The sequence below is a fragment of the Doryrhamphus excisus genome, chromosome 15 (genome assembly GCF_030265055.1).
Source record: "Doryrhamphus excisus isolate RoL2022-K1 chromosome 15, RoL_Dexc_1.0, whole genome shotgun sequence".
Lineage (NCBI taxonomy): Eukaryota > Metazoa > Chordata > Actinopteri > Syngnathiformes > Syngnathidae > Doryrhamphus > Doryrhamphus excisus.
The window spans coordinates 6,090,010-6,112,798 of record NC_080480.1 but is presented as its reverse complement, the minus strand read 5'-3'; the positions used below and the strand labels follow the sequence as shown (position 1 = coordinate 6,112,798).

Below are 22,789 nucleotides of genomic sequence, written 5' to 3'. Positions count from 1 at the left end.
AAAAAAAAAACTCATTAAAAAATGCATATTTTTTCCCATTAGGGTATTTTAAAAAAATACTTGAGCGTTGTGAAGGGAGCCACAACAAAGTGGCTGAAGAGCCAAATGCGGCTCTGGAGCCAGGGGTTGCTGACCCCTGGTCTAAGCGGACTGAGAAGGAGAGTGGACTGTGATCTGAGATCACAATGCTGTGATACCGAGCATCTACTGTATAAGGTGCCAGTTTGGCATCGACCAGAAAGTAGTCTATCCTACTATAAGAATTATGCACCGATGAGTAGAAAGAAAAATCCCGGCCTGAGGGGTACATCATCCTCCAAATGTCTAGAATATTAGTATTTTTTATGTATGTGTTTAGGAATTCACTTGAAGCATTTTTGGGAGACTTTTTTGTTGAGGATCTGTCTAGATATGTATCTAAAACAGTGTTAAAATCTCCTCCAATTATAAGGTTCGTCTGTGAAATATCTGGTATTAATGCAAAGACTTTCTGAAAGAATATTGGGTTATCTATGTTAGGTGCATATATATTTACCAGAGTGAGTGGGGTATACACTGGCTGCATTTTAAGTTCAGTTAAGTTTGGGTATATTTAAGTGATAGTGACACAATAAAGCTGATGATTGGCTGGCGACCCTGCCTCTTGCCTGAAGTAGGCTGGGATAGGCTCCAGCTTATCTGTGAACGTAATGACAGAAAATGGAGGTGTGGATGGATATGGAGCAGTGGTGCCCAAACTGTGGCCCTGGTGCCGCTGATAAGTATAAGTATAATTTAATATGAAATGAAATAAAACAAACAACAGCAAGAGCAAAAATTGAAAAGTTGTAATATAGGAATGAAGTAAAAATATTATAAGAATAAAGTTGAAATGGTAGGGGAAAAATTTACAATATTAAAGTAATAAAGTCAAAATATTATGAGAGTGAAGCCATAATAGAAGATTATTTATTTGAGAACAAACTTTAAATATTTGGAAAATGTAAAAAAAAAATGGCCAAAAGTACAGAGTGAAGTTGATCTTTTTCACTGATTTTTTTCACTCATTTTTCACTGCTATGACAAAGCTGAGATGCAGTTTATTGTTCAACTATACATAACCTCTTAGCATTGTTCTTACAAAATGTCAAAGTGGCCCTTGTATGCTTTCATTCTATGAAAAGTTTGGATACCTGTGATATACAGTATGGGAAAAATAACCATGTGGATTATTTTGAGTCATTGAAATGTTGCAATTCTCAGCCATCATTAGACTATTTTAGCATAGTTTTTCATTTCAAAGTAGAAACATATGCAGCCTTTGATATTTTAACCAAGGCGCATGCCGCTGTGATGTTTGATCATGGAAAGTGCAAAGCTATGAGATTTTCCTTTTGCTTTTCCGCCAACATCTCCTCCTCAGTGGCGACTCACAGCACACAGCTGGTGAGGTGGCGGACTGAGCGTGAAGCCCACCACTGGTGTCAAATCCAGCTCGTCCACCGAAATCCCAGGTGCGGGGGTGAATCGAAAGTGCTGGAGGAGGTGTGTTAAGAAGAGGAAGAGCTCCATCCGGGCCAGACCTTCACCGAGACAAGCCCTACGGCCTGTAAAGAGAATGTCAGTGAGGCTAAAAAGTGGCTAAACAAGGAAAGAGTGGTTGTACCTGCAGAGAAGGGTAAGAAGGCATCCCTCCTGATGAATTTACCCTCCTCATCCAGGAAGTGGGAAGGGTTGAAGGTGTTTGGTGTCTTCCATTCAGTCTCATCATAGAGGACAGATGTCAGCAGAGGGAGCACACTGGTCCCCTTGGTGGACAAAATCACAAAAAACACAAAGTTGCTCCCTCATTATATTGCAATATTTCAGAAATTAATAAATTATATTCCACCCTCGGGCATCTCTGTGTGGAGTTTGCATGTTCTCCCCGTGCATGCGTGGGTTTTCTCCGGGTACTCCGGTTTCCTCCCACATTCCAAAAACATGCTAGGTTAATTGGCCACTCCAAATTGTCCATAGGTATGAATTTGAGTGTGAATGGTTGTTTGTCTATATGTGCCCTGTGATTGGCTGGCGACCAGTCCAGGGTGTACCCCGCCTTACGCCCGAAGACAGCTGGGATAGGCTCCAGCACCCCCGCGACCCTCGTGAGGAAAAGCGGTAGAAAATGAATGAATGAATGAATAAATTATATTGTAGACTGGGCGGCACGGTGGTCGAGTGGTTAGACCTCACAGCTAGGAGACCAGGGTTCAATCCCACCCTCGGCCATCTCTGTGTGGAGTTTGCATGTTCTCCCTGTGCATGCATGGGTTTTCTCCGGGTACTCCGGTTTCCTCCCACATTCCAAAAACATGCTAGGTTAATTGGCGACTCCAAATTGTCCATAGGTATGAATGTGAGTGTGAATGGTTGTTTGTCTATATGTGCCCTGTGATTGGCTGGCCACCAGTCCAGTGTGGCCCGAAGACAGCTGGGATAGGCTCCAGCACCCCCGCGACCCTCGTAAGGAAAAGCGGTAGAAAATGATTGAATGAATGAATATTGTAGACTGCGTTCTATTTGTCAAAACATATTGAAATACAAATGTGGCTATTTGGGGTCACTAGTAGATGGCAGTAATAACATTGAGACATCACATAACATGCCAGGACTTTAACACTACATGAAGTCAGCCATGGCAGGATGGCTATCATGTGGTATGTCCCACACAACAGAGTGAAAAAAGTTATCCTCTCATACCATGTGGAAGAGGTACTTTTTTTTTGCTTCATAAAGTGACAATGGGGGTGTTATATCATGCCTGCAGGGCTCTAAAAATGTGAAATAAACATATTCAGAGAGTCATAAACAGATTTTCTATGCTGTACACAACTACAGATTACAAAACTATTCAATTTATTAATATTAAACCCTGTATTGTGGAATTTTGGGTTTATAACCAATTAACCACTATAAACGAGGGACGACTGTGCTTGATTGGGATCTTTTATTGATGAAACAGCAGCTGACCTTTTCGATGAAGTATCCCTGGAAGGTGACATCTCTGCTGGTGCTGTGATTGATAGACATGGGGACAATGTTGGCCATCCTCTGCGTCTCATGGATGACTGCGTCGGTGTAAGGCAGGTTCTTCCTGTCCTCCATCTGGACCTGACGGACTCCCACCACCCTGCTCAGCTCCTCCTGAACCCGATCTGCAGGAGAAGGAACACAGATAGTCATGCCTGCCTCTTTTCTTCCATGCATTATTATGATGATTTGTACCTTGTATTTGGGGGTACTTGGCCATTAAAAGTAGACCCCAGCGAAGGGTGTTAGATGTTGTGTCAGTTCCAGCAGCAAACAGATTCATCACGCTGTAGACCAGATTTTCATCATGGTAATGTAACCCCTGGCTGTCAGACTCCTAAAGAGACAACATATATTTTCTACACACATGTTTTCATTGAGAGGGAGAGGTGTGAATTGGAAATACAAAGATGTCCTACCTCCAGGTTTAGCTTACGTGTCCAGAAAGCATCCACAAAGCAGCGACATATATCAGGCTTGAGAGTCTCCTTTAGATTGTTTATTAATTGCAACAAATACTGCTTGTTATTTTCCACATTCCTCATTAAATCCCTCCAGTTTTTAAGCCAAGGGCCCAGCCATGGAAAGACCATGTAGAGCTGTCATGGAGCAAAACAAACATTATTGTCTTTGGTGCATTTTCTATTCATTCAAAACATATTATTATAAGTGAGCCCTGAGAGAAGTTTGGGATGGCATAAAACGACCAGTTTCAAAGGGCGTTGCAAAACTGGAGGTTTGTGATGTCACAGATGGGCTGCCTTCCTTATATGGTCATGCACTGCTTCTGTGTTTAGGGTGTCAGCAATGGTTCGCAGGAAGTGTTTGTTTGGTTGTAAGGGAAAGCTACATTTGTTCACAATTCCTAAAGACGCCGCCATCAGACACAAGTGGTTGGAGTTCCCGATTCCCTACCATCAAGAAATGGATTTTAATTTGTCAACGGCATTTCATACTGGACTGTTTTGTGAACACAGGCCACTATGCAGCTGGACTAGCCGACAAACTTGCTGAAGCCTGACGTCTTTCCAACGTACCTGGCTGTGTGGAAGACTCAGAAGTAAGTAACAGTTGATCAGTGTCCTGACTGTGTTTATATTGTGTAAGTCATGGAGCAAAATGCTAAAATGCTAACACTACTTACCATTGAGAGACGTTTTGAAGTAACCTCTTTTCTTGAGAAACTCTAATTCCGGATCAGATTCAGGATCCAACACATATGGCTGTATGTTAAAAGCCAATATTTTAAAAAGATACATCACCGTTTATTATCAACTCTTATAAAGTTAACACCGGAAATCCTCGGAAGTGTGACCAAACACAGCGGAGTAAAATAAATAAATTAAAACAGACTGTTTTTGCGGGAAGTCCAAAGAAATACAGCTGGAATATGTGCTGATTCAGGAAAAATGCGAACTAGAACGCTGTGCTGGTTATTGTGTGTCGTTGCTCTATAGGAGTTCACGACTCAATACAAAAGGCCGAAAAATGAGAATAACAATTTTAGAGCCCTGAAGGCATGAAATAACCTTTAGTCACATTTACACTCCTATTATTCATTGGTCACTGGAACTCTAGACCATATAGTATTTATATTGGATCTTGTTACATTGTGTACTATACCTAATAAAGTGTGTAGCGACTGTATATATCCATATGAGAAAATGCTTTGGAAAACTGGCTCATCCTTTCAGGCTGTATAAACACATAACGGGTTGGTGGAGTACCAGGATGGAAGTTGATCCAGACAGACGGACGGTCTCTTGGTCATTTGCCAACATCTCTTGGAAGACCGGATCTTTGTAGTCAAACCTTTTCCCGAACATGATGGCTGAAATGATATTTGAAGCTGCGTAGCTAATGAGCGTTGTGGTGTCAAAGGCTTTACCTGAAAGGAAAGAGAGAATACATTAGACAGGACAGCAAAAAGCAATGTGGATTTCATGAAAAAAGTTACCTTCATGTTTTTCGAACTCCTCAGTCAGGTATTGACACTCCTCAATGATTTTCCGCTCACTGAGCCTCTTGCCCATCCCAAAATCTCTCAGGGTTGCTAAGGCGAAACGTCTCATTTCTTTCCATGTTTCGCCATTGGTGAATATTATGCCTGCGAGGCAGTGGAAAGAAAAAAGGAGATAACTTTCTTAACATTTCTCGCAACCTTGCACCGATAAGATGTAAGATGTCCTGGAGGTGAAGGCGAAATCTTCCACAAAAAAAAAATCCCTGCAAAAGGGGATCATTAATCTTATTAATCATATTGAACCTGTTCAAGGGAGGATAGTTTTGGTCAGTCGCCATGTTTTCAAGACCTCGATCAACATAAGAAAGATTTACCATGCCCTTGGTTGAAATCATAGAATAAAGGGTTGGTTTCTCTGTCCCCAAACTCCTCCGGGTGATTGATGAGAGCTTGTCGGACTGTCTTGCTCCCAGCCAGCACCACCATCTTTTTGAGTCCCAAGTGGAGGGTGAAGACTGGTCCATACCTTTTAGACAGCTAAACAAATAATGCTTAGGTTGGGACAGTCTTGTAGGTAAACACACTAAAGGCCTCACCTTAAAAAGGGACTGATCAAGCCTGGAGAGATCCACCTGAAGCAGGTTACCAAGCAAGGGAAGACATCTGGGCCCAGGAGGATGCGTGTGTTTACCTTGGAAAGTCCAACTGGAGTACAAAAGGTGGATGACCAGGAAGCCTGCGAGGATCCCCAACAAGGAGGACAACGCAGGAGCCTGCAGGAGCTCTTCAAACATGTTGTGGCAGGGCACGCACCTTCCTTCACAAACACACTTACTCAGTGGCTCGCTATAAATGGTCAGGAGGATCTGGTCCTCCAATCGAGCACCAGTGGGTGTGGCGAATCACTCAACCAAATAACTAAAATAAGGATACAAAGGTCAAAGAGGCTAAACTGATAAACATGGTTGCACTCACGTTGACAAAAGTGTATTCATAATACACAGTACAAGGCAACCTTTTGGGATTAAAAGTTAATTTTGGTGGGGAACATTTTTGGGCTACATTTTTATGATTCCAGGGCAAATGGGAAGATCGAAAAAAAATATTGTTTGAACAAGATTTGAACATGTTTTTAGAGTTTAAGAAGATATCACAAAATAATGAATGACTTCACAGCATGCATATACCTTTAAGGTTTTTGGTATTACAGTACTGCAGTGTAGGGACGGCACGGCGGTCTAGTGGTTAGCGTGCAGACCTCACAGCTAGGAGACCAGGGTTCAATCCCCACCCTCGGCCATCTCTGTGTGGAGTTTGCATGTTTTCTCCGGGTACTCCGGTTTCCTCCCACATTCCAAAAATTCCATGCTAGGTTAATTGGCGACTCCAAATCATACCGTAGGTATGAATGTGAATGGTTGTTTGTCTATATGTGGCAGTCCAGGGTGTACCCCGCCTCTCGCCCGAAGACAGCTGGGATAGGCTCCAGCACCCCCCGCGACCCTCGTGAGGAAAAGCGGTAGAAAATGAATGAATGAATGAGTACTGCTGTAGTGGTGTCCAAAGTGCAGCCTGGGGGCCATTTGTGTCTCCCAGCTTTGTTTTTTTTTGGCTCAATTCTGTTCTAAAAACAGAATTGTTCATCACTGGAATGCTTGTCACCTGCAGGAAAGGAATGCACCTTGGTGGCATATTTATGATACATGCTGTAGGAACTGTATGGACATTGCAATGCATTGGAAGATCATGTGAGAAGATGCAAAGAGGTGAACTAATAGGAACATAGCAAGGAATGAACAATGATCATACAGGCAGAGATGGACGGGAGCTAAAACTAGACTGGCCTGCCTTGGAAGGTACTAAGCGCTCTGCCGTTTACTCTGTGCACTTTGTATTATTGTTGTTTTGTTGAAATGGTAAGTTTTTGGCTTCTTAAGTTTAGAAGAAATAACTGGTCAGCTCGGTAGCTTACTAGCTAGGGCCGCCTAAAGTTCCTGTGGCATTAGAGTTACCCAGTGTAATGTAAACAATGAATAATAGGAGTATAAAGGTGAGAAGGGGGTGAGATTTCATGTCTATGTGGCTTTAATAACGTTAAAAAGCAGATATTGAAAGTCATAAACAAGTTTCCTACCCTTCTTATGTAGAGAAGAAATACATTTGAGGCTAACTGGTTAGCTCGCTAGCTTACTAGCTAGGGCTGCCTAAAGTTCCTGTGGCATAAGAGTTACCCAATGTGATGTAAACAATGAATAATAGGAGTGTAAAGGTGACTATAGGGGTGTGATTTGATGTGTATGGGGCTTTAAAAAATGTAAAAAGCAGATATTGAAAGTCACAAACAAGTTTCCTACCCTTCTGATGTTGACAGGAAATACATTTGAGGCTAACTGGTTAGCTCGCTAGCTTACTAGCTAGGGCCGCCTTGAGTTCCTGTGGCATAAGAGTTACCCAATGTGATGTAAACAATGAATAATAGGAGTGTAAAGGTGACTATGGGGTGTGATTTCATGTCTATGGGGCTTTAAAAAATTTAAAAAGCAGATATTGAAAGTCATAAACAAGTTTCCTACCCTTCTTATGTTGAGAGGAAATACATTTGAGGCTAACTGGTTAGCTGGCTAGCTTACTAGCTAAGGCCGCCTAAAGTTCCTGCGACATAAAAGTTACCCAATGTCATGTTCACACTCAATAATAGAATAATGGAAGATTTCATGCCTACATGGCTCTAATAATGTTAAAAAGTGTACATTGAAAGTCATAAACAAGTTTCCAAGGCCGTAACTATGAAAATATTCAATTTATTAACACTGAATCCTATATCACAGAAATCACCACCTCTTTACTTACGATATGATTCACAAATGAAAAAATAAATTCTACACCCTTTAGTATCAGACCGTTTGAACAGAATTACAATATTGAATGTGATGTTAATTATTGACAGAGTGAGTGCAAAGGTATTAGTATTCCTTTTTTCCACCCTCAGTGTCGAATCACAGCACACAGCTGGTGAGGCAACGGAGTGAGTGTGGCGCCCCCCACTGGCCTCAAATCCTGCTCGTCCTCCGAAATCCCAGGTGCGGGGGTGAATCGGAAGTGCTGGAGGAGATGTGTGAAGAAGAGGAAGAGCTCCATCCGGGCCAGACCTTCACCTAGACAAGCCCTGCGGCCTGTAAAGCGAATGGCAGTGAGGCTAAAAAGTGGGTAAAAAAAGGAAAGAGTGGTTGTACCTGCAGAGAAGGGTAAGAAGGCATCCCTCCTGATGAATTTACCCTCCTCATCCAGGAAGTGGGAAGGGTTGAAGGTGTTTGGTGTCTTCCATTCAGTCTCATCATAGAGGACAGATGTCAGCAGAGGGAGCACAGTGGTCCCCTTGGTGCACAAAGTCACAAAAAACACACAGTCGCTCCCTCGCTATATGCAGGTTTTTTTTTCCAGAAATTAATAAATTATAACTGTTTTGTGGTACACTATCATGATAGACTATGGTCTATTGGTCAAAACATATGGAAACACAAGTGATATGTGGTATTCTGGTCAGTAGGGGGTAGCGTTTTTGGTGTACATTTGGGGGAATTTTGCCCATCTTCCACAATCCTTATGCGAGACATAAACACACGTTTTTGTCTTTCCTGTGTGTTCTTAAAATAGGCAGAAAAGAATGCACCTAATAGAATACACCTACGCTAGAACACTCCACGCTGGAGCCAATTTCTTTTATTGATGAAGCAGCATCTGACCTTTTCAATGAAGTATCCCTGGAAGGTGACATCTCTGCTGGTGCTGTGATTGACAGACATGGGGAAGATGTTGGCCAGCCTCTGAGTCTCATGGATGACTGCGTCGGTGTAAGGCAGGTTTTTCCTGTCTTCCATTTGGACCTGACGGACTCCCACCACCCTGCTCAGCTCCTCCTGAACCCGATCTGCAGGAGAAGGAACACTGATAGTCATGCCTGCCTCTTTTCTTCCATGCATTATTATGATGATTTGTACCTTGTATATGAGGGTACTTGGACATGAAAAGTAGACCCCAGCGAAGGGTGAGTGATGTTGTGTCAGTTCCAGCGCCAAACAAATCCAACACGGTGTAGACTAGGTTTTCATCACTGTAGGCCAACTCCTGGGTGTTAGATTCCTAAAAAGAGAACTGATACCTTCATAGGGCACACTTGCAAATGGGAGAGGTGAAAATTGTAAACATGACGATGTCCTACCTCCAGATTTAGCTTACGTTTCCAGAAAGCATCCACAAAGCAGCGACATATGTCAGGGTTGAAAGTCTCCTTTAGATGGTTTATTAACTGCAATGCAGGCTGTCTGCTTTTCTTCTCAACCTTCTTTAAATCCCTCCAGTCTTGAAGCCAAGGGCCCAGCCATGGAAAGGCATAGTAGACCTGTCATGGAGCAAAATGGACATGATTCCCATTTTTGGGAACTGCACCCTTGAAATTCAAAAGCGGGGAAGTGAACACAGACCAGGACAAGCAGTTGCAGGAATATACAAGTGTAGAAGTGTGTGAAGTAAGTCCTCTAGCAGCCACTTCATGGACCTTTGTTTCTCTGCTGGACCAAAGGCCATTTACCTCAGGATATGCAAAACTCCAAGATGGTGAAGCAAGGGCAATCTCAGTAACTGCACCAACTACCAGGGAAAATCATTGTGGCCATGATCTAGTACACTGAAGAAGGCCTTGAATAGCGGCTTGCCCACAATTCAGTCTTACACTCGGTATCAAGACAACTAACGTCATAGGCCAGGACGTCCTGGCTCCTCCAACAATCACAATCAACCGACCACTTCAGTCATTGAGAGTGTGAGAAAACAGCCACCTGTCAGGCTCGGATCGGACTGCTGAGCCATTCCAAAATCTGCTCCCATCAAGTCTACAGGAAAGATGAGACAGTTTGGGTCTACCATGATGCACACCATAGACTCTCGAAACAGAAGTGCTTAGTGAGTGTATATGTTCACATGAAAAAAATGCATTGCAATTGGCTCGACTTTTTGGACTCTGTAAATACACAATAGGTTGAGGGAATACCAGGATGCAAGGCGTTCCAGACAGATGGATGATATCTTGGTCATTTTTAACCATATCTCGGAGGACTGGGTCTTTGTAGTCAAATCTTTTTCCGAACACGATGGCCGAAATGATATTTGAAGTTGCGTAGCTCATGAGCATTGTAGTGTCAAAGGCTTTACCTGACAGACAGAATACATTAGAAAACACAGCATACGTAGCAATGTGGATTTCATGAGGACGGTTACCTTTGTGTTTTTCAAACTCCTCAGTCAAGTAGTGACTCTCCTCAATGATTTTCTGCTCAGTGAGCCTCTTGCCCATCCCAAAATCTCTCAGTGTTGTTAAGGTGAAACGCCTCGTCTCCTTCCACGAATCGCCATTGGAGAATAGTATGCCTGAATGCAAGTGGTCAGTGTGTTTCAATGGGAGAAACAGACAATAACATTTATAAAGTGAAGATTTTAGTATAAATGCAGTGAAAGGAGAGTGCAATTTTGGGGGGAATTGAACACACACGTCTTTCTCTTTTATTCATTCATTCATTTTCTACCGCTTTTTCCAAGTGAGGGTCGCGGGGGGTGCTGGAGCCTATCCCAGCTGTTTTCAGGCATGAGGCGGGGTAGACCCTGGACTGGTGGCCAGCCAATCACAGGGCACATATAGACAAACAACCATTCACACTCACATTCATACCTATAGACTATTTGGAGTCGCCAATTAACCTAGCATGTTTTTGGAATGTGGGAGGAAACCGGAGTACCATCGGAGTACCCGAAGAAAACCCACGCATGCACGGGGGAGAACATGCAAACTCCACACAGAGATGGCCGAGGGTGGAATTGAACCCTGGTCTCCTAGCTGTGAGGTCTGCACGCTAACCACTTTTATATGCAATCTAATTTCCCTTTCGTTAGTGGCTTGAAGCATTGTGAGTGAGTTTATGGTGTGTTATAGCTGGTGTGGTGAAATGTTACACCAGTAACATAGTTCTTCATTCATTCGTTTTCTACCGCTTTTCCTCACGAGGGTCGCGGGGGTTGCTGGAACCTATCCCAGCTGTCTTCTCGGGGTACACCCTAGACTGGTCGCCAGCCAATCACAGGGCACATATAGACAAACAACCATTCACACTCACATTCATACCTATGGACAATTTGGAGTCGCCAATTAACCTAGCATGTTTTTGGAATGTACCCGGAGAAAACCCACGCATGCACATGCAAACTCCACACAGAGATGCCCGAGGTTGGGATTGAACCCTAGTCTCCTAGCTGTGAGATCTGCGCGCTAACCCCTAGACCACCGTGCCGCCCTAACATAGTTCTTGAGTGTAACAATGTTATTGGTCATGGGGTCATGGCTTGGTCAATATGAAGGTCACATTTCAGAAATGGAGTGTTGACAGTTTTTTTCAGAGGGCTTTATAAGTGTAGTAGGTGTGTCCCATTACATGCATTCTTTGCTGCTTTTTTTAAGCTGTCTTTATATATTTAGAACGCACAAAGATGTGTGTTCATGTCTCACAAAAGGATTGTGGATGATAGGAAAAATTTTATTTCTGTCTGACTTCCTTCTTCCTTGGATTGTATTTCTCCCTCAAGCATTCTTAATCTACCTAGTAATACAACAATCTGCCTAGTAATACAATGATCTGCCTAGTAACACAACAATACAAACATGTTATGTTTGTCATGCTAGTCAGGTGCGAGGAAAATAAAAATGTCCAATCAATTACCCCGGTATTATTTGGTTTTATGAGTAATTTGCTTGGTTCCACCACGCTCTACCATTTTTAAACCATCAACCTCAGGTGTGCCAGGCTTATGTATAGGCACACATTTATTTATATCAGACTTTGTGTCATAAACAGTTGCACCTGACAACATGCGGAGACTATTCTAAAATATAATTTTTTCATTTGTATGAAGTCAGTTATGAATCACGTCAGTTAGGAGAAACTCTTCTGTGAGCCCATTTGTTGACATATAGACATAAGAAAGCCTTACCATGCCCTTTGGATAAATCATGGAATAGAGGACTGGATTCTCTGTCCCCAAACTCCTCAGCATGGTTTATGAGAGCTTGTCGGACTGTCTTGCTCCCAGCTAGGACCACAATCTTTTTGAGTCCCAAGTGGAGGGTGAAGACTGGTCCATACTTTTTAGACAGCTAAAGAAATAATGCTTAGGTTGGGACAGTCTTGTAGGTAAACACACTAAAGGCCTCACCTTAAAAAGGGACTGATCAAGCCTGGAGAGATCCACCTGAAGCAGGTTACCAAGCAAGGGAAGACATCTGGGCCCAGGAGGATGCGTGTGTTTACCTTGGAAAGTCCAACTGGAGTACAAAAGGTGGATGACCAGGAAGCCTGCGAGGATCCCCAACAAGGAGGACAACGCAGGAACCTGCAGGAGCTCTTCAAACATGTTGTGGCAGGGCACGCACCTTCCTTCACAAACACACTTACTCAGTGGCTCCCTATAAAAGGTTCAGGAGGATCTGGTCTTCCAATCACAATCCAGTGGGTGTGGTCAAGCAGCCCAGCGAATCACAGTAAATAATAGATTAAATAGATTAAATAAATAGATTAAAGTAAGCATAAAAAGGTCATAGAGACATGTAAGGTGATAAACTATGCACATCCAATATGCACAAGTGTTTCCCCTATTTATTATAGAGTACAGGTGATTAATTCTGAGTTAACCATGGACAAAAAAATGTGATTAATCAATAAAGTGATCAAATATTTTAACAGCCCTACATATATATATATACGTATATAATATAAATATATCTATAAAACCACTGGTCTACATTAACCACATATAACACACACTTTCTGGTTCAGTTATTTCTGAAATAATACATGAAACAAATCACAAATAAAACAAAAAATGTAAATCCTTGCAACATTTCAGACATAATTTTTTAAACAACTTCCTTTCTTCAAAATTATTCATACCCTTTTTTCAACTGTATATATATGCACCAAACTTTGGCTCACTGTTGGAACTTGATGTTATTATTTTCTACAGTAACTGAGAATAGATTGTATTATCACGAGTAACATCATCAGGACTAACCACAATTTGCAGGGAAAATCGTATTTCTTTATTAATAATCCACCAATTAAAAAATTAATAGTACATGTCAATCAGGTCCAATATTAATTTTATAGAATAAGTCAATCAGAAATATTTGCAGCTATAAGATTTTCCTTTTCCTTTTCCGCCAACATCTCCTCCTCAGTGGCGACTCACAGCACACAGCTGGTGAGGTGGTGGAATGATGGTGAAGCTCGCCATCGGCGTCAAATCTAGCTCATCTTCCGAAATCCCAGGTGCGGGGGTGAGTCGGAAGTGCTGGAGGAGGTGTGTGAAGAAGAGGAAGAGCTCCATCCGGGCCAGACCTTCACCGAGACAAGCCCTACGGCCTGCAAAGAGAATGTCAGTGAGGCTAAAAAGTGGGTAAACAAGGAAAGAGTGGTTGTACCTGCAGAGAAGGGTAAGAAGGCATCCCTCCTGATGAATTTACCCTCCTCATCCAGGAAGTGGGAAGGGTTGAAGGTGTTTGGTGTCTTCCATTCAGTCTCATCATAGAGGACAGATGTCAGCAGAGGGAGCACAGTGGTCCCCTTGGTGGACAAAATCACATAAAACACAAAGTATTATTTACTTCTTCCTCCTCTGTGAATCCCCACCCTAACGTGGTGGAGGGGTTTGAGTCCCAGAGTGTTACTCGGTGCTATATTGTCTGGGGCAACAGGCAAACCTAAGGAAGGTTTTACAGTGCAAGTTCTGAGTGAAAAAATATGAGAAGCAGGTTTATTTTTTTGAACTTAGCTGGTACATTCTCCACATACACAGAACATACTTCTGTGGCCATCCTTCAAAATAAGAGCGTCATTTGCCCCACGTCTGCATAAACAAAACAAGTGTCATGCAGCTCACCTTTTCGATGAAGTATCCCTGGAAGGTGACATCTCTGCTGGTGCTGTGGTTGACCGCCATGGGGACGGTGTTGGCCAGCCTCTGCGTCTCATGGATGACTGCGTCGGTGTAAGGCAGGTTCTTCCTGTCCTCCATCTGGACCTGACGGACTCCCACCACCCTGCTCAGCTCCTCCTGAACCCGATCTGCAGGAGAAGGAACACTGATAGTCATGCCTGCCTCTTTTTTTTCCCTGCATTATTATGATGATTTGTACCTTGTATATGAGGGTACTTGGCCATTAAAAGTAGACTCCAGCGAAGGGTGTTTGTTGTTGTGTCAGTTCCAGCACCAAATAAATCTATCACACTGTAGACCAGGTTTTCATTATGGTAATGTAACCCCTGGCTCTCAGACTCCTAAAAAAAACAACAGATATGTTCTACATGCATTCTTGCATTGAGGAGAGGTGTAAAGATGAGGACGTCCTACCTCCAGGTTTAGCTTACGTGTCCAGAAAGCATCGACGAAGCAGCGACATATATCAGGGTTGAAAGTCTCCTTTAGATTGTTTATTAATTGCAATACAAGCTGCTTGTTATTCTCCATAACTCTCATTAAATCCCTCCAGTTTTTAATCCAAGGGCCCAGCCATGGAAAGACATTGTAGATCTGTCATGAAGCAAATAGACATTATTGCCTTTGCTGCATTTTCCATTTTAATTTATTGTATAAAGCCAGTTATCATAGTGATTGTATTTATAGGTATCTTTATTTTATTTTTTAACAAAGATGTTATTAAAATGATTACTTTTTTTTCAGTTTTTTTCCACAGTTGCTGCCTCAAATATTACAGTGGGTTCTGGCATCCAAACAATAGTGCTGCCTTTTGCAATACAACATAATTACAACAGAATGTTGGTGTAGTACCAGGATGGAAGGCGATCCAGACAGACGGGTGGCCTCTTGGTCATTGGCAAACATATTTCGGATGACCGAATCTTTGGAGTCAAACCTTTTTCCAAACACGGTGGCGGCAACTATATTTGAGGCTGCGAGGCTGAGAGGTGCTGTAGTGTCAAAGGCTTTACCTGAAAGGAAAGACAGAATACATTAGAAAGGACAGAAAAAAACTATGTGGATTTCATTAAAAAAAGGTTACCTTCATGTTTTTCAAACTCTTCAGTCAGGTATTGACACTCCTCAATGATTTTCTGCTCACTGAGCCTCTTTCCCATCCCAAAATCTCTCAGGGTTGCTAAGGCGAAACGTCTCATTTCTTTCCAGGAGTCACCATTGGAGAGTATGATGCCTGTAAGAAAGTGTGTTTCAATAGAAGAAACAAATGTAAACTCAGCTTATTTTCAGATCCATGAAGAACAGCCTTTTTTTTTTTTTCTACTCTCTGGTCTAAAACGGGGGTGTCCAAAGTGCAGGCCAGGGGCCTTTTGCCGCCAAAGCCTGTTTTTATTGGTCCACAACACATTTTAAAACCATAATTTCGCAAGAAAACTACTGAATTTTATGTCTTGTTATTCACTGGTTGATACTCCGGTTTCCTCCCACATTCCAAAAACATGCTAGGTTAATTAGCGACTCCAAATTGTCCATAGGTATGAATGTGAGTGTGAATGGTTGTCTATAGGTGCCCTGTGATTGGCTGGCCACCAGTCCAGGGTGTACCCCGCCTCTCGCCCGAAGACAGCTGGGATAGGCTCCAAGAACCCCTGCGACCCTTGTTAGGATAAGCGGTAGAAAATGAATAAATGAATATTCACTGGTTGATGTACTTTTTGGAGGAATTTGCGTGCTGTTGTTCCTGCAAATTCTTCTTAATGTGTTAGTTCTCCCTCAAGCATCTTTGTTCTTTTTAATACCATGCAAATATGTCATATTTTTCATGCTGGTTTGTCCAGCTATCTTGCCAGTAAAATACTATTTATTCATCCATCCATTCCTTGTGTCTTTGGAGTCATTTGCTTTGAGTGACTGACTTCTTGTTACCGCCAAAACCTCTCGTCTTTTTCTCTGCTTCAACGTTCAACTTCAAGTGTGACAGGTTTACGCAAATACATATTTATTTTTATTGGACTTTGTGTGGTAAACAATTGCAACATACAGACTCTACAGACATAAGAAAGCCTTACCATGCCCTTTGGTTAAATCATGGAATAGAGGACCGGATTCTCTGTCCCCAAACTCCTCAGCATGGTTTATGAGAGCTTGTCGGACTGTCTTGCTTCCAGCTAGGACCACAATCTTTTTGAGTCCCAAGTGGAGGGTGAAGACTGGTCCATACCTTTTAGACAGCTAAACAAATAATGCTTAGGTTGGGACAGTCTTGTAGGTAAACATACTAAGGCCTCACCTTAAAAAGGGACTGATCAAGCCTGGAGAGATCCACCTGAAGCAGGTTACCAAGCAAGGGAAGACATCTGGGCCCAGGAGGATGCGTGTGTTTACCTTGGAAAGTCCAACTGGAGTACAAAAGGTGGATGACCAGGAAGCCTGCGAGGATCCCCAACAAGGAGGACAACGCAGGAACCTGCAGGAGCTCTTCAAACATGTTGTGGCAGGGCACGCACCTTCCTTCACAAACACACTTACTCAGTGGCTCGCTATAAAAGGTTCAGGAGGATCTGGTCCTCCAATCACAATCCAGTGGGTGTGGTCAAGCCCCCCAGCGAATCACAGTAAATAATAGATTAAATAGAATAAATAAATAGATTAAAGTAAGCATACAAAGATCATAGATACATGTAAGGTGATAAAATATGCACATCCAAATCATCTGTTTTAATCCACGTAGCGTTGTGGAATATTTGAGAAGCAAAACAAGACACCTTGGAAGGGTCCTGATGTTTATTGAGCTGTGAACAATAACAATGACGAGCATGAACGACCAATCCATCCTTTACTGGAACCACAGCTTTTGCAGGACATTGGAGAACAATTGGAGAATCTGAAAATCATCTTATGCAAGCGATTCCTACACAACCATGACGTCACATCGACTTCTTCAAAGCAATTAGAGCTCACAGAAAGAGTCATTCTTGTACTCCCAATTAGCGTACCATTGGGGGTAAGCGTGCCCCTGCTTTTTAACCTCGGATATAGTATACGTATATAGAGAGATACTTTATTAATCTCGAAGAGTAATACATATAACTAACTGTGAATCATTTGAAAGTCAAAATATCGCAGCATTCGGTTATCATTGGAGTATTTATAGTCAGGAGGAGCTGAGTAGAGTTTTGCTTTTTCCGCCAACATCTCCTCCTCAGTAGCGACTCACAGCACACAGCTGGTGAAGTGGTGGAGTGAGCGTGAAGCCCACAATCGGCGTCAAATCCACCTCGTCCTCCGAAATCCCAGGTGCGGGGGTGAATCGGAAGTGCTGGAGGAGGTGCGTGAAGAAGAGGAAGAGCTCCATCCGGGCCAGACCTTCACCGAGACAAGCCCTGCGGCCTGGAAACAGAGTGTCTATGAATCTAAAAAGTGGCTAAACAAGGAAAGAGTGGTTGTACCTGCAGAGAAGGGTAAGAAGGCATCCCTCCTGATGAATTTACCCTCCTCATCCAGGAAGTGGGAAGGGTTGAAGGTGTTTGGTGTCTTCCATTCAGTCTCATCATAGAGGACAGATGTCAGCAGAGGGAGCACAGTGGTCCCCTTGGTGGACAAAATCACAAAAAACACGACGTATTATTTACTTGATTGGGATCCTTTATGGTCGGTGACTGTCGTGGCGGTAAACCCAGAACCTGCTGGTGAACATCACCAGTGGTTCTTGTCCATAAAGGGGTGGATTCCCGGTCGAGCAGAAGGATTTATTGCAAGATTGACAGGTGGAGCGGTACGAACTCTGCATCGGTTCGTCATGGCGAAGAGGGATCTGAGTCAATATACCAGTTGATCTATGTTCCGACCCTCGCCTATGGTCATGGGTAGTGGAAGGACAAGATCCTGGGTACAAGTGGCCAAAATGAGTTCCCTCTGTTGAGTGGCTGGGTTCTCCCTTCGAGATAAGTTGAGAAGCTCTATCATTCGTGAAAAAGTCTAACCACTGTTCCTCCGCATTGAGAAAAGCAAGATGAGGTGGCTCCGGTATTTGGTCAGGGTGCCTGCCAGACAGGTACCTGAGGTGTTCAGGACACATCCGACCAATAGATGACCTGGATGGAATCTTTTACTGACCTTTTCGATGAAGTATCCCTGGAAGGTGACATCTCTGCTGGTGCTGTGAGTGACAGACAGGGGGACGATGTTGGCCAGCCTCTGCGTTTCATGGATGACTGCGTCGGTGTAAGGCAGGTTCTTCCTGTCCTCCATCTGGACCTGACGGACTCCCACCACCCTGCTCAGCTCCTCCTGAACCCGATCTGCAGGAGAAGGAACACTGATAGTCATGCCTGCCTTGTTTGTTTCTTCCATGCATTATTATGATGATTTGTACCTTGTATATGAGGGTACTTGGACATGAAAAGTAGACCCCAGCGAAGGGTATTAGATGTTGTTTCAGTTCCAGCGCCAAATAAATCCAACACGGTGTAGACCAGGTTTTCGTTATGAAGGTGCAGCCCCTGGGCTCCGGATTCCTAAAAAAAACAACAGATATGTTCTACACGCATTCTTGCATTGAGGAGAGGTGTAAAGATGAGGATGTCCTACCTCCAGGTTTAGCTTACGTGTCCAGAAAGCATCGACGAAGCAGCGACATATATCAGGGTTGAAAGTCTCCTTTAGGCTGTTTATTAATTGTAATAAATGCTGCTTGTTATTCTCTATAACTCTCATTAAATCCCTCCAGTTTTTAAGCCAAGGGCCCAGCCATGGAAAGACATTGTAGATCTGTCATGAAGCAAGAACATTAGAACATTATTGCCATCCATCCATCCATCCATCCATCCATCCACCATCCATTACTGCAGACGCTGCACCGATCCACCTGCCGACCTCACGCACCAACCTTCCTTCACTCGTGAACAAGACCAATTCAATCGATTAAAATATTTGATCGCGATTAATTGCATTTTGTCCATAGTTTACTCACAATTAATCACACTTAATTGCGGTTTTACCTATAATAAGTAGGGGAAATCTCTTTATGGTAAATTATTTGATACGCAAATACAATCATAATTATATAATTTCTTTACATGTTACGTAAAGAATTATCAATTTGGGAACTTTGGATCATTATTTAAAAAAATACAGTCAGCAAGCATATTTTTGTATAACTATTCTTCTTTATTATTAGCATATTAGCCTTTAAACTCGCCCACAAACATTCAGCAAATACAAAATGTGAGCGAGTGAGACCTCTCACACTAACATGTTTTTGTTTATTTGTGTCAGCTCAAAATAAGATTGTTTTTATTTATGATACTAGTTAAATTTATAAATAAAGTTAAATTCTAAATGTTTGTGAGTAAAAAGCCTATTTAGGAACATTCAGAAAGGATTATTAATACATAATTGCCTCAATGCACTTTTCCTTCATGGAATGTACAAATGGAAATACCTAAAACATAGGGTAATAATCATAAAATATTTAATCCAAATTGCAAGCTCAATGCCATTTCATTTATCTTTTAAAAGACATCTATATACATATAAATTAATTATTATATTACAGTAAATATGATTTTATTACAATACTAGTTTTTGAATGTTTAATGCGATTTACGATTTGTCCTACTTTTTCGACGGTCATTGAACGTACCGACCCACCGTTCTCCGATGCAAAGAGGGCAGTATGGATGTATTTGGATGTATTTTCCTCCTTTATCTTTAACTTCTGACTCGCTCCCGAATGCTGACACTATGTGGGAATGCGTAAAGGTAAGATTTGATGACGTTGAGTGCTAATGTGCATCATTGTGGTAGCTCGATGCTAAATCGCTAACGCTAGCAAAACACTGGACTTTAGCCTAGGTCAGGGGTCGGCAACCTTTACTATGAAAAGAGCCATTTCACCCACTTGCCCACTAAAGAAAAATAGCCTGGAGCCGCAAAACGTTGTATGTTTAAAACAACATTGGAGGGAAAAAAAAAGACGAGTTGGAGTACTCTTGCTAGTACTGGAGATAAACTTTTGTTTTTAAATGAGCTCTAATTTATTTTTTAGAATCGTCAAATAACTCATTAATAATAATTAATAACTCAAATAACTCAAAGTATTACTCATTTCCCTTCATGTTAACCTGTCAGAGAGAACTGGATAGCATCCTGTCTGCTCATTCAGTCACCAGTCAGAACTCAGTCAGGATGCATTCATGGTCTCACACAAAGTTGGATTTTTGTAAACTCATAACAAAGACGTGCATTTTCACCACACGGGTGCTAAAAAATATTCAAGCATTGCAAAGGGAGCCGCAACAAAGAGGCTGGAGAGCCACATGCGGCTCTGGAGCCGCGGGTTGCTGACCCCTGGCCTAGGTTATCACATTGACAGCCCGTCAATAGCAGCTGGAACTCCAATTTAGCTTGCAGTTCAATGCAAAAATCAACAGAGAAATAGAAAATAAAGATATAGAAAATGAATGAATCATTTCCAAGAGCAAAAACAAAGCATTCAATGCATCACATATGAAGATACGGCTAGCTGTAATTGTATCCAAGGCCAGCAGGTGGTTTCGTGTGCACACGAAGCTTCAAGAAATGAATCCATTTTCGAATCAGTTGACTGAACTAATAAAAATCACTAATAAAAACAATAGCTGCACTGCTCTAGTCTCTGGCAGGACATGTAATCCGTGATAAGTCAAACACAGTAGATACAAATAACTTTTGGTCTTTTTCTGCGTTTCCCATCAATATTTGTTCCAGCTTGTGGCTACACTGTGCTTCAACCAAACTACGGTACGGTGGGGGCCGAGGGTCAAACAGGAGGAGTGCACGTTAATCGCGCAAAGGGAACTTTAACGTTAACGCATCATAAACGCCACGTTAACTTTGACAGTCCTACTTATTATTATTTATTTTCTGCATTTTTCTAAACTTGCTGTCTCAAATTAGCAGCAAGGATATTTTTACAAATATTACGGTGGGTTCTGACACCAAAACAATAGTGCTGCCTTTTATAATACAGTTTGAACAGAATTGGCTAATCTTTGTAAGTACACAATGGGTTGGTGGAGTACCAGGATGGAAGGTGATCCAGACAGAAGGACGGCTTCTTGGTCGTTTTTAACCATATCTCGGATGACCGGATCTTTGTAGTCAAACCTTTTTCCAAAGATGACGCCCGAAATGATATTTGAAGTTGCATAAGTGATTGGCATTTTGGTGTCAAATGCTTTACCTGAAAGGAAAGACAGAATACATTAAAAAGGACAGAAAAAGGCAATGTGGATTTCATAAGAAAAAGGTTACCTTCATGTTTTTGAAACTCCTCAGTCAGGTATTGACACTCCTCAATGATTTTCTGCTCACTGAGCCTCTTTCCCATCCCAAAATCTCTCAGGGTTGTTAAAGCAAAACGTCTCATTTCTTTCCAGGAGTCACCATTGGAGAATACGATGCCTGCAAGAAAATGGCAAGTGTTTTTCAAATGTAATTCATAACGGTAAACATTTTGTTCATCCATCCATTTCTTGTAGCTTTACAGTCATTTGCTTTGGGTCTCTGACTTCCATTTAAGCCCCATCTTTTTCTCTGCTTCAACCGTCAACCTCAAGTGTGACATGCTTATGCAAATACACATTTATTTTGATGGGCTTTTGTCAATTATAAACCCTGCCAGTTGAGAACTGATTTGTTGGTGAGACACAGAACAAAGCCTTACCATGCCCTTTGGATAAATCATGGAATAGAGGACTGGATTCTCTGTCCCCAAACTCCTCAGCATGGTTTATGAGAGCTTGTCGGACTGTCTTGCTCCCAGCCAGCACCACCATCTTTTTGAGTCCCAAGTGGAGGGTGAAGACTGGTCCATACTTTTTAGACAGCTAAACAAATAATGCTTAGGTTGGGACAGTCTTGTAGGTAAACATACTAAAGGCCTCACCTTAAAAAGGGACTGATCAAGCCTGGAGAGATCCACCTGAAGCAGGTTACCAAGCAAGGGAAGACATCTGGGCCCAGGAGGATGCGTGTGTTTACCTTGGAAAGTCCAACTGGAGTACAAAAGGTGGATGACCAGGAAGCCTGCGAGGATCCCCAACAAGGAGGACAACGCAGGAACCTGCAGGAGCTCTTCAAACATGTTGTGGCAGGGCACGCACCTTCCTTCACAAACACACTTACTCAGTGGCTCGCTATAAAAGGTTCAGGAGGATCTGGCCCTCCAATCACAGTCCAGTGGGTGTGGTCAAGCAGCCCAGCAAATCAACTGCATGCATTAAAATAAGGATCCAAAGGTCATAGAGGCATTTAAGGTGGTAAACATGATTGTCCTCACTTTGCATGACTTTGTAAATGTGCTGTGTTTAGATCAGGGGTCACCAAACCATCCATATTTGGGACTTCAGTGAATCGCAAAAATATTATAAATATTCAGCCAATCACAGTGCACATATAGACAAACAACCATTCACACTCACATTCATACCTATGGACAATTTGGAGTCCCCAATTAGCCTAGCATGTTTTTGGAATGTGGGAGGAAACCGGAGAACCCGGAGAAAACCCACGCATGCACGGGGAGAACATGCAAACTCCACACAGAGATGGCAGAGGGTGGAATTGAACCCTGGTCTCCTCGCTGTGAGGTCTGTGCGCAAATATTTTGACCACTAAACTCATAGCAATCCAGGCAGGCACCTGCCACCCCCAGACCCCCAACCTAGTAATAATTTTTTGGAGCCCATCCCAGCT

At 42.5% G+C, this 22,789-nt stretch overlaps 3 protein-coding genes across 5 annotated transcripts; all 3 read right to left on the bottom strand.

Moving 5' to 3' along the window:
* Window positions 1–908: 908 nt before the first annotated feature.
* On the bottom strand, window positions 909–12,501 carry LOC131103331 (cytochrome P450 2K1-like). Of its 3 annotated transcripts, XM_058049495.1 has the most exons (14): window positions 12,272–12,501; window positions 12,050–12,212; window positions 10,289–10,438; window positions 10,062–10,222; window positions 9,234–9,413; window positions 5,611–5,787; window positions 5,389–5,551; window positions 5,009–5,158; window positions 4,779–4,939; window positions 3,471–3,650; window positions 3,247–3,388; window positions 2,992–3,176; window positions 1,646–1,787; window positions 909–1,586 (listed from the first exon to the last, which is right to left on the bottom strand). In XM_058049495.1, the coding sequence occupies exons 1-14, from the start codon at window positions 12,467–12,469 to the stop codon at window positions 1,399–1,401; spliced, it is 2,340 nt and encodes a 779-aa protein (XP_057905478.1). In that variant the 5' UTR covers window positions 12,470–12,501; the 3' UTR covers window positions 909–1,398. The 3 variants fall into 3 exon arrangements, with proteins under 3 accessions (XP_057905478.1, XP_057905476.1, XP_057905477.1); XM_058049494.1 differs by lacking the exons at window positions 909–1,586; window positions 1,646–1,787; window positions 2,992–3,176; ... (4 more) ...; window positions 5,389–5,551; window positions 5,611–5,787 and adding exons at window positions 7,869–8,187; window positions 8,248–8,389; window positions 8,758–8,942; window positions 9,013–9,154; XM_058049493.1 differs by lacking the exons at window positions 909–1,586; window positions 1,646–1,787; window positions 2,992–3,176; ... (4 more) ...; window positions 5,389–5,551; window positions 5,611–5,787 and adding exons at window positions 7,867–8,187; window positions 8,248–8,389; window positions 8,758–8,942; window positions 9,013–9,154 and having other exon boundaries at window positions 10,062–10,438.
* Window positions 12,502–13,288: 787 nt separating this feature from the next.
* Window positions 13,289–16,578, bottom strand: LOC131103338 (cytochrome P450 2K1-like). Its single transcript, XM_058049506.1, has 9 exons — window positions 16,341–16,578; window positions 16,120–16,282; window positions 15,135–15,284; window positions 14,903–15,063; window positions 14,465–14,644; window positions 14,250–14,391; window positions 13,994–14,178; window positions 13,536–13,677; window positions 13,289–13,476 (listed from the first exon to the last, which is right to left on the bottom strand). Exons 1-9 carry the CDS (start codon window positions 16,536–16,538, stop codon window positions 13,289–13,291), a joined length of 1,509 nt encoding a protein of 502 aa, XP_057905489.1. The 5' UTR covers window positions 16,539–16,578.
* A 238-nt stretch (window positions 16,579–16,816) lies between these two features.
* Window positions 16,817–22,230, bottom strand: LOC131103337 (cytochrome P450 2K1-like). The gene is made up of 9 exons (XM_058049505.1): window positions 21,981–22,230; window positions 21,759–21,921; window positions 21,347–21,496; window positions 21,115–21,275; window positions 18,641–18,820; window positions 18,426–18,567; window positions 18,167–18,351; window positions 17,500–17,641; window positions 16,817–17,440 (listed from the first exon to the last, which is right to left on the bottom strand). The coding sequence occupies exons 1-9, from the start codon at window positions 22,176–22,178 to the stop codon at window positions 17,253–17,255; spliced, it is 1,509 nt and encodes a 502-aa protein (XP_057905488.1). The 5' UTR covers window positions 22,179–22,230; the 3' UTR covers window positions 16,817–17,252.
* Window positions 22,231–22,789: the final 559 nt, after the last annotated feature.

What these genes read in the sequence shown, in the direction of transcription:
- LOC131103338 (XM_058049506.1), bottom strand. Translation starts at nt 16,538, where the DNA reads ATGTTTGAAGAGCTCCTGCAGGTTCCTGCGTTGTCCTCCTTGTTGGGG. An exon ending in TTGATCAGTCCCTTTTTAAG is followed by an intron (nt 16,283 to 16,340) that starts GTGAGGCCTTAG and finishes TTATTTGTTTAG; the next exon opens with CTGTCTAAAAGGTATGGACC. An exon ending in CACGTAAGCTAAACCTGGAG is followed by an intron (nt 14,392 to 14,464) that starts GTAGGACGTCCT and finishes TGTTTTTTTTAG; the next exon opens with GAGTCTGAGAGCCAGGGGTT.
- LOC131103337 (XM_058049505.1), bottom strand. Translation starts at nt 22,178, where the DNA reads ATGTTTGAAGAGCTCCTGCAGGTTCCTGCGTTGTCCTCCTTGTTGGGG. An exon ending in CACGTAAGCTAAACCTGGAG is followed by an intron (nt 18,568 to 18,640) that starts GTAGGACATCCT and finishes TGTTTTTTTTAG; the next exon opens with GAATCCGGAGCCCAGGGGCT. An exon ending in AGGGATACTTCATCGAAAAG is followed by an intron (nt 17,642 to 18,166) that starts GTCAGTAAAAGA and finishes TTGTCCACCAAG; the next exon opens with GGGACCACTGTGCTCCCTCT.
- LOC131103331 (XM_058049495.1), bottom strand. Translation starts at nt 12,469, where the DNA reads ATGTTTGAAGAGCTCCTGCAGGTTCCTGCGTTGTCCTCCTTGTTGGGG. An exon ending in CTGGAACGCCTTGCATCCTG is followed by an intron (nt 9,414 to 10,061) that starts GTATTCCCTCAA and finishes GCTCCATGACAG; the next exon opens with GTCTACTATGCCTTTCCATG. An exon ending in TGATTTCAACCAAGGGCATG is followed by an intron (nt 5,159 to 5,388) that starts GTAAATCTTTCT and finishes ACTGCCTCGCAG; the next exon opens with GCATAATATTCACCAATGGC.